Consider the following 9,916-nt stretch of genomic DNA (forward strand, 5'->3'; position numbering starts at 1 on the left):
ACCGCTAAACTGTAAATTATGTGCCATGAGGCAAACATTTATTAAGTGGATATTAAAGCTGTCACTTTAAAGAAAACATTTGAATGACACTAGACAGACTTAGAGGGGGATATGGATCAGACAGACATTAGGTTATAAAATAAAACTAAGTAAAGATGAGCTACAGGTTTAAAAACACAGCTGTGCACTACACTGGACCTGATTGTTGTGTCAAAACAGGCACAGGTTCTGCTGAAATGTCAAGTTTTCATTCATTTATTTTATCAAAACCTCTAGTGTCGTATGTTACCCTAACAATACAGAAACACATGAAACATCTCAAAGGAAACACTCCCATCAAAACTGCCTCTGTTCCTCCAAGACCACAAAGGTGCAGGTGTACAACGTGGATGTTTTGCAGGAAACCTATGTGATCACACAGTGACGTGCGCAAGAACGGACAAAGGTCCAATTCAGCAGTAACGGTGGATGTGATGTGTCCCTGAAACAGAGATCTTGTGCTGCCGAAACCCAGTATCAAACCAGGGACTTATAGATCTTCAGTCTAACACTCTCCCAACTGCGCTATTTCTGTCAGGGTGCGGTATGGTGAGCAGGTTGGTGGACCCAAATGCAGGACGCAGAGCGGAGCAGGTACAGTTCAAAAAGGTTTATTGTGGCAAACAAAAGGCGAGGACACTTACTGACAGAGTGGCTGAGATACATCCAAAGAACAAACAATCCAAATGAAACTGGTAATCCAAACGGGTACAGATCCAAGACAGACAAGCCAGAGACGAGACAAGTGCAAAGCTACACATGTATACATGCTACAACAATGACCAGAGCAAGACTGAGGGAAACAAGCAAGCACACACACACACACACACACACACACGGTTAACGAGCTGGGCGGGAGCAACACAGGTGAGAGACATAAGGGACAAATCAAGCACACAGATAGGCAGAGTGATCACTGGGGAAACAGGTAGACATGCAGGCAGAAGGATCACTGGAGGGGACAGACAAATCAAAATGCAAAAAACACAAATCAAACATCACAAGGCAAAAACCAAAACAGGACAGAGGCAAACTGAATAACAAACTGAGAAGAGACCAAAGCAGAACAATCAAAAGAATAATGAAACCAAACAGATCAGAACCACAAATCCAGACTCCCCAACAAGACACACAGACAGGATCATGATAATTTCAGCTCAAAGCCAAAAAGTTTGGTGGCCCACGGGTGACATGCAAATCAACATCTTGAAAAAATTAAATATACATTTCAACCATTAGGAGGCTGTTGATCTGTCACTTAGTATCTTACTAACTTATCTGCACTTTAGAATACAGGTTTAAAACACAGCTGCGTGCTACGCTGGACGTGATTGTCCTTCTGTCAAAACCCAGTATTGAACCAGGGACCTTTAGATCTTCAGTGTAACACTCCCCTAACTGTGCTATTTGTGAGGGGGGGAAGCAGCAGCAGTATGGTGGCGCACAGGTGACAATGTTAAACAAACATGTAATCAGATTCCCATCTCCTTGTGCTGCAAAGATTTACTTTGTGGCACTGCTGAACCACCAGAGGGCGCTTCTGTACAACTAACCAACAGCATACAGCTCCTCTGTACTTATGAAGTGTGGTACTGGTGAGGTTTTAGCAGGAAGTATTTGCCACTGGGAGGCTTTGCTGCCAGCTGTTTTCTTTGAGTACATTTTGTTGTGTGCTTTTTAATCTCGATATGGACCTTGAGGGGGCCGGTGGTAGCTGCACAAGAATATACTAAGAATATATTCCAGGTAAAGGGAGTTGCAAGGATTTCTACTGCAGTCGCATGTAGATACATGTGTGTAAAGAGAGTAAGACGCAACAGAAAGTTGAGGGCACTTTGCCATCTGTGTTGGAATTCCTGGTAACAGAAATCCAAGTAGCCTATGACTTATGTTTAGACTCTTAGAATTGTGTTACATGAAAACAGAGCCTGCAGCTAGTGTAAAATGTATTATGCAAAATGTTTTATAGTAGTTTATTTACTTGATGAACATAGAAAAATAAAAAATAAACATGAAAAACACAATAGACTCTCAGTGGCTGATGTATCCTGCATCATTCATACTTTCTCTTGCATATGCAAATCCCACTTTAGATTTTTCAAACATTCATCACTTCCTCACTGACTATGATGAAGGTCAGCAAGGCGTCCTTAAGTTGTTTTTATAATCTTTACATTAACCCCAAAAATGGTAATCAAAAAGTGTGTTCAGTTCTCAACCTATTAATTAGCAAACTATAAAAATCCAAGCGCAGCAGGATGTTGTCAGATCTATCCCCATCTTCACAGGCTGGAGCTTCTGATGGATCTGACTTTGCTGCTACATTAATAGGTCTTTCCATTATTTTGTCCACCCCGTGTCCACCGCCACTAGGCCACAGTGTATCCCGTTGAGTCGTGGTATAGCGATCCCTCCATCAACACATGGCAGCCAGAATTTATCGAGCGGCAGCCAATCAGAGCGCCCCTTTTAGGGCGAGCCTCCGCGGCGCTCAGCCAATCAGAGGCGCGGAACAGGACCCGTGCCTCCTAGTTGTGCAGCGTTGCTGTCACGTGACGCTGGGAAAAGGAATGCCAACATGGACCCGTGGCAAGGACGGGCTGTGAGCGTGCCACGACAATAACACGACGAGGAAAGCAGCACACACGGACCTCTGGAAACCATCGACGGCCGCTTCTCTCCGCCGAGCCTCCGAACCGCACACGGTAGGTCCAGACAAATATCGGGGATCTTCTGCTCGGATCATCCGGAGAGACAGAGGAGCAGCGTTATAAATAGAACATTTTGACCCAGCCGAACTTGAGACTCGTGGATTCCTGTGCTGGCGGGTCACCGTGCTGCTCGTCCTTTACAGAAGCAGCCAGTACGCGGTTTCTCTCCGCTGGCAGGCCGATCGTTGGCCCGGGTTAGTTGTCCTCCCCATACGCTCATGGGCGCGTCAGTGCGGGCCGTGTTTACCCAGCGCCCAGCTCTGCACGACGGAAAGTCTGAGGCCCTGCTGCAACATGTGCCTGCTCTGACAGCAGCAGCTCAGCCTTTAGATAAGCAAATGGGACGCAGCTATCTGGACTCTCATTTGAAGTCTGCGGACCTAATAGGAATCGTAGTTGCCCCCCCCCCCCCCCCCTTTCTTACACTACAAATGTGCATGTGCAAGTTTCCATTATAGGCCTTTTATAAAAGATCTTTTACCACTGCCTGACTTCATGTACATATGTAAACAGCTGAATGACATCTGGCCAGTGCTAGCAGATTTTAGAGATGAAGAGGGACCTTTTAAATATTGAAGACTCAGGGGGAATATTCCTTTAAGGGGGCAGTATATTTGACAACACAAAGTTTAAAAGATGGAATATCTAATGTCAGGAGGAAGTGGCCTGCACGACAACTAAAGGCATGTGCAGTGATTACCGCGTTTTAGCAACTTGTTTAGAGGCCTTGTGTCAGAATGTAGTTTAAGACCTGAAATCTTTTAGTTTATATTTTGCTCACATGGTGCGTAATTCCTAGTGAAGTTATGATGATGGAGTTGAAGATGATGAAGTTGGATTAAATCAAACTACCACAAGTTAGGTATTATTTTACCATAGAGCAACCTTTGCACTCACTTCATGGGAACTTAGAGGTGGGGTTCATACACAAGGCTCAGTAGGGGCCCCAACAGCTAATTTTTGTCCCAGCCCCCCCAGACAAGTTAATCTGGCCATGAGCTGGTTGACCAGCCACACGGTTGGTAGTTTGATCCCTGGCTCCTGTTCTGTCTACATGCCGAAGTGTCTTTGAGCAGGACACTGAACCCAAACTCTCTACTGATGAGTGTAAGGTATCGAAACGTTGGTCTGTGGAAGGGCTTCAGTATTACTGTTTATTCACTTAAGCAGAATCACGATGGGATGGACAGTTCACAAACTTTAAAACAAATTTAAGACAGAACTTTATTGTCTACCAAAGTGGAAAGGTGTCTTTGGCCCACCTGGCAAGCAATCCAATATTAGACACAAAAATGAAGAGAGGGGAAATCCACTTTTGCCAGAAGTGATTTCTTGAATATGTTCTTTGTTGTCAGAGGCACCCTGTAGCACCTACCTTTTAAAGTTTAAATTCCAGCCATTGAGGTAAATGCATAACTGCTGATGCACTTTTACTTTCTGCTGGGAAATAAAATCCAGTCTCATTCTTGCCTTTGCAGATTTGTGTAATCCCACTTCTGGATAGTGTTTCCTCGACATCCTGTCTTCTGCGTTCGGCCTGGATCAATGGTGTCTCTCAGCAGCAGAACGCTGACTTTGGAGAATGACTTGTTCAGGGACAGCAGCAGCAGCAGCAGCCTGTTCTCCCTCGGCCAGGGGGACGGAGCGCACAGCGAGGGGGACAGTTTGGCCTCGTGCGACAGCCCTGAGGCCAGGGAGCCGGGGGCTATGCGCAGCTCCAGCCCTGGAGAGGAGGAAGATGAGGAGGAGGAGGAAGAAGACGAAGATGAGGAGGAGCATCTGCATATTCTCCTCGGAGCAGTGGGAGAAGAGGAACCTGCGAGTCAGGAGCCTAAGCTGCCAGAGTTTTCTTTCCATCCCTCTTCCCCATTCTCGCCGACCCTGGAGGACATAGAGGAGTTCTTGAGGGAAAAGATGGAACTAGTCAAAGAGGGGCTTCTGGCCCCTAAAGAGGAGGCCTCCCCTGTCCCATGCAGTGACTCGCCATCCTCCACTGCGCTCCTGGCTGTGTCCTCAGAGACTTCCAGTGACCAAGGGACTAGTACCTCCCATTGCACTTCAAACCCAAACACCCCTCAGAACGAGCAGAACAGCCCCAGCCCAGCTGACCCTTCCCCTTCTGTCCAAGTTAACTCCTCACCATCCACCTTAACCCCACCAATGCTCCTGGGCAGTCCGCTGGTCCTCCAGCTCCAGCCCCTACCTCTGGCCCAGCCTCAGACCCCAGCAGGCTCTCCTCCTGGGGCCCAAAGTGGCGTTTGGCTCACTCATCTGGTCATGGGGCTCCAGGGTGCGGCAGGACGAAATGTCACCCTGCTGGCCCCTCAGGTGTCCTCCACCCCCACCACATTGTTATCACTAAATAGTGGAGATACCAAGTCAGCTGACCAGAAGTACGTGAAGATCGCCCCTCTGCCTATCACCATGAGAACTATAGAGATCACGGGTGTGACTGGGGTCGGGGGGCCGGGCAGTGGTCTGTTGAAGGCTGTGGCCCCGCGTATGACCAGAGTGCCGCCTACAGAGAGGGTCCATAAGTGCTCCCATCCAGGCTGTGAGAAGATGTACACCAAAAGCAGCCATCTGAAGGCTCACTTCCGCCGGCATACGGGAGAGAAACCCTACACGTGTAGCTGGCCTGAGTGTGGCTGGAGGTATGTGGCTCTTCCCATGTGTACCACTTTTTAACTGTAAATACTACATTTATCATGGAGATTTAAGGAATACACCAAGCTTTTGGAGATTTTCCCACTGGTCAATGCAAAGGGCTGCAGGTAGTAGTGAGATGGTGAAACACGAACCAGGAAGTCCAGGCGGAGAAACAGATCCAGGAGTTTGCAGGGGGCTCACATGTCAAAACATGCAGGGTGGTTTATAATACTATAAGGAAGACTTAACAACTCTGGAACATTACCATAGTGACAGTCATTTTGTCTCATACTGGAGTGTAGCTTCCATATATTTGTCAGGTTTCAGCCTCAAGTGCCTTCAAACCTCAAATGGTGAAATGAAGGAAATTTGTCAGTTGTCATTATGTATAATACTTACTATGTAAGAAACATTACAGTCTGAAATCAGTGATATTTTGTAATGACTTCACTGATTACTCATAATTGTTGAATAATTTTCCTTTCAGTAAATTAACTGATTCACTGAGTATTTGTTTCAGCACAAAATGAACATTGCAAGATTACAGGAGTATATCAACGTTCTGGAAGATTTTCCCAGGGCTGATACAGTCATCTGCTAACGTTAGCCAGCGTAAGAGGGCTGAATAGTAATTAAAGAGCACTTCTAAAAGCATTTTTTTTCAAACTATATAATTCACCAATCCACATCCTTAGCTGCATACCTACCATATTCTGCTGCTTATGAAAGCACAAGACAGGAACTAAAACTTGAGCTCAGGGTGAACGTGGATGCGATCCTGCCATCACTCAACATGTGCTGAGTCTGAATCTCTCCATCACTGATCCCCTGTTCCCAACATAAGAACCAGCCAGTAGTTTACAGTATAGTGAGGATCACATTGATATTTCAGGCCTTTGTCAGTCATCATCAGAGGTGTGTGTGATTGCTGTAATTTGCTTGCATTGTGGGACTTTTAGCAAAAACTCTGCTTTTTTCTGTCCATGACGGAAACTTTTGAGTGCACTCATCAGTGTAGTAACTAGGGGATACACAGTTTTGGTGAGTTTGACTAGTAGGGTAAAAATGTTATTTTATTATTTATTAATTTTATATACAGTCTATGGTAAAAATGTTTGTAGGAGTCCTCAAAAAGCCTACTACGATGTGTGAATTATTTATAACAGGTCCACAGCAGTGTTCTTTCTGGGGGCCTAGAACTCTTGGCCCTTGAACACCAGAGTTAGGTCAGGCCTGGGACTGTTCTCATCACTTAGCAGAAAATTAGCCAGTGTGCTAATGTGTCTCTCTGTTACTGTGTTCCTAACTTCACCCACCTGCTCCTGTGTTGCCAGATTCTCCCGATCCGACGAACTGTCTCGTCACCGCCGCTCTCACTCCGGCATCAAGCCGTACGAGTGCTCGCTGTGCGAGAAGAAGTTCGCCCGCAGTGATCACTTATCCAAACACATGAAGGTCCACCGCAGCTCCAGGCCCAGCAGGATTATCAGAGCCACTGTGTGATACCTTCAGCTGGCCTAAACCTTGCCCTGCACCTATCCAGCCTGCCCTGGCCTGGGGGGGTCTCTCTCAGGACTTTTGGTGCTTCACAAGCAGAACTTTCAGAAGAATCTTGAGAGCTGGCTACTGTTGTCCCCTCATAGTTTCCTTCCTGTCACTCCTCCCTGGTGTTTATCTTCCACTGTTCCTTCTGAGCAGCTTGTCTTATACTGAGCTCCTCACCTCAGGAAGAAACTCAGCTGAAAGTGGATTTCCTGGCCTTTATACACACACACACACACACACACACACACACACACAAACACAAAGACAAAACAGCTAACAGGAGACCGTCTCACAGAGGCCCCTCTTGCAGCCATTACTTGCACTACTGTTCCTGTTCCCAAGCTACCAGGTGCTGTTGGAAGCAGGGGGTAACCAGTAATAGGAGTGTATGTAATTCTATAATCTTGTTTCTACTTTTGTGATCGCCCTTCTTCCTCAAAGCCAGTCTTCAGGGTCCACATGGATAAAGCTTCCCAATGTTTTAGTACGTTGCTGAAGTGCAAATTTACGCTGCGTCACATTTATTGTGACGTGTTCTAATCATAAGACTTGCAACTGTTTTTACAGAGGGTGAAATGATGATTAAAGCAGCAGAATCTCCTCTAAATGCTTTGATTTTGAGAGTTACAGTTAATTCTGAACGAACAGCATGACTCTTCAATGATATTAGGAGTAAATGCTGAGATGTTTTTGTCAGAACTTGTGTAAATTTGTGGCTTTGCTCACAATTTGGCCAAGCTGAGAAGAACTTCTGTTTTATGCATCCAACCCTGGCCTTTTATTGCATTTGTCCAATCATTATGCACCCTGTTTTGACCCGTATGCCTTTGCTCAGCCCCAGTATGCCCTAATCTCCATTGATGCCTTTGCCCCTATCACAAAACCTCACATGATCCTCCTGTTATCATATGACTGCTCTTATTTAACTGTGATTCTGAACCAACCAAACCAGAAATTCCTGTTGTGGCCCTGTGAGAGCATGAAAACGACACCTTTGGTGCGTGACAGTTTATAAGCTCTTTGTTCTCTGAAATTCTCTTGAAATCATTGTGCAGCCGACTTATGCGGCCTAGAAAACAACTCTTGTCTATGTGTAACGTGGGCTCAATGGTGAAAAAATGACATGAAACACTGCTCTCTTATTTACAGTAGCAGTTACTGTATAGCAGCAAGAAAAGCTAATAGCTGGAAAGGCAGCTAACGTCTATTCAATCATCTCTATTAGCACAGTCAATATAATGTGTACTGAACATAAAGGACAAAGATAACGTGTACAGCTTGTAGCCTCTATATAGATGTTTTTTTAATCAAAGAAATTTCAATCAGTGCATTAAGCTATTCAGTCGTGTTTCTGGAGAGGATTTTGGTCCGTTAAATAAGTTTGATTGTAGCTGTGGAATGTCAGACTGATTATGGTTTGGGATTTGGAGTCCCATTCTACCCATTCACAAACCATTAAGCTGAGTCTGCTGGTCTTAAGTGCACTTGTGTTAGTGAAACATTGTATTGTGCTCTTATGGCAATTCCATAAAACGTACCGGAGCCATAACATGCCAAAAGAAAAAAGCATATTTTCTAAGGAAGGTTAAACTGCACGGTGCAGTCACTATTATCATTTCTTCCTGGAGCTCAACACTTTGGTGCTTGTTAACCTACCAGTGCTCCACATGAAGAGACTGTATAACTGACAGCATGATGCTTCACATAACTGGATTGTCTCTGTTGATCCAGCAGACACGTACTTAATACGAACAGTAGGCTACTGGCAATCTTAACTTAGCTCGAGCAACATTGGTGCTTTTGGATAAACTCAAAAGTAGAGTACTTCTGCATGTAGCAGTACACTGCAATCACCCTCAGATCTTTGTCACTTAGCATTATGGGTACATTAGGTTTCACTCTTAAAACCAACTATGCGCAGTAATGTAGAAATCCATTCAAAGCAGACAGACTGGCAGATGTGTTTATCTGTCTGAACCAATACTGTCTTTGTGTCTGAGCCTCCCCAGGCTGCTTCTACTGACCTACATCCAGACCTGTATTCTCTCATCATCATCATCATCATCCAATTCTCTCTCTGTTTTTCTCTCTCAGTCCTGCCGGTATATCTGGTTGAACACAGGCTGTGTTATTATTATTTTTTTTTGAATAACAGAAATGCTATTTTCCTATTTGCAAAAATAAAAAGCAAAAATGAAAATGCTGGTATCAATTGCTTTGTTATTTGAGCAAGGCTTTTTGAAATGAACTGTTACTGCAAATATGAGATCATATGAGAGATTATCGCAGAATGGAAGCTCATGCAAGTGCTGGAAATTTGACGGTTACAGAAGTGGTGTAGAAAAAAGTGTTATTTTTAACACCCACTACCATATGACATAATGCTGTGATAAAAAAGCTCAGATAAACTCACTTTCTGCAACACGCCCTGCCCCAAACAACAGTGACAGTTAGTGACTTGCTGGTGAACATACTGGAGCACTTAGCAGCTAAAGAGATACATATTTCGCTCAGGAGCTGTTTCAAACCGAGCTACACTACTCCAAATGAATGCAAATTTTTTTGTCACTGTTGGATGTATAGTTTGCTAACATGTTCTTCACAACATCTGGACGGTAATGTAATGTGTTTTTCAGCGTGTTTTCAGCTTGTTCTGCTGCCCTCAAACACTACATGTTAATAATTAACAGGCACTATATATTAAAACAATGGACATCTGTCTGTCAAAGTGCTTTACAAATATGAAGAAGCCAATACAAATGCAAAAATACTTCAGAAAAATAGATAAATTAAAATTGAAAAGACAATTGATATTAAAAACACGACTAAAACAATGAAATGATTACTTGGTTAAAAACTTAAGGTCAGATAAAAAGTAGTGAGGATTAAGATTGTAAAGGTTTAAAAAGCCTCAGAGAACAGGAATGTCTTAAGACTTATTCCAGGCATGAGGAGCATAAAAATAAAATTGC

At 44.3% G+C, this 9,916-nt stretch overlaps 1 protein-coding gene across 1 annotated transcript; it reads left to right on the forward strand.

Annotated features, from left to right (window-relative positions):
• Positions 1 to 2,591: 2,591 nt before the first annotated feature.
• Positions 2,592 to 9,093, forward strand: si:ch211-117k10.3 (Krueppel-like factor 15). Its single transcript, XM_038697361.1, has 3 exons — positions 2,592 to 2,744; positions 4,229 to 5,404; positions 6,734 to 9,093. Exons 2-3 carry the CDS (start codon positions 4,296 to 4,298, stop codon positions 6,900 to 6,902), a joined length of 1,278 nt encoding a protein of 425 aa, XP_038553289.1. The 5' UTR covers positions 2,592 to 2,744; positions 4,229 to 4,295; the 3' UTR covers positions 6,903 to 9,093.
• The last annotated feature ends 823 nt before the right edge of the window (positions 9,094 to 9,916 follow it).

This window comes from Micropterus salmoides, unplaced genomic scaffold, assembly GCF_014851395.1.
Source record: "Micropterus salmoides isolate LMB-PRFRI ecotype aquatic unplaced genomic scaffold, ASM1485139v1 Ms_hic_scaffold_4, whole genome shotgun sequence".
Lineage (NCBI taxonomy): Eukaryota > Metazoa > Chordata > Actinopteri > Centrarchiformes > Centrarchidae > Micropterus > Micropterus salmoides.

Coding starts and splice junctions, on each gene's coding strand:
- si:ch211-117k10.3 (XM_038697361.1), top strand. CDS start 4,296: ATGGTGTCTCTCAGCAGCAGAACGCTGACTTTGGAGAATGACTTGTTC. Junction 5,405..6,733: donor TGGCCTGAGTGTGGCTGGAG/GTATGTGGCTCT, acceptor CTGTGTTGCCAG/ATTCTCCCGATCCGACGAAC.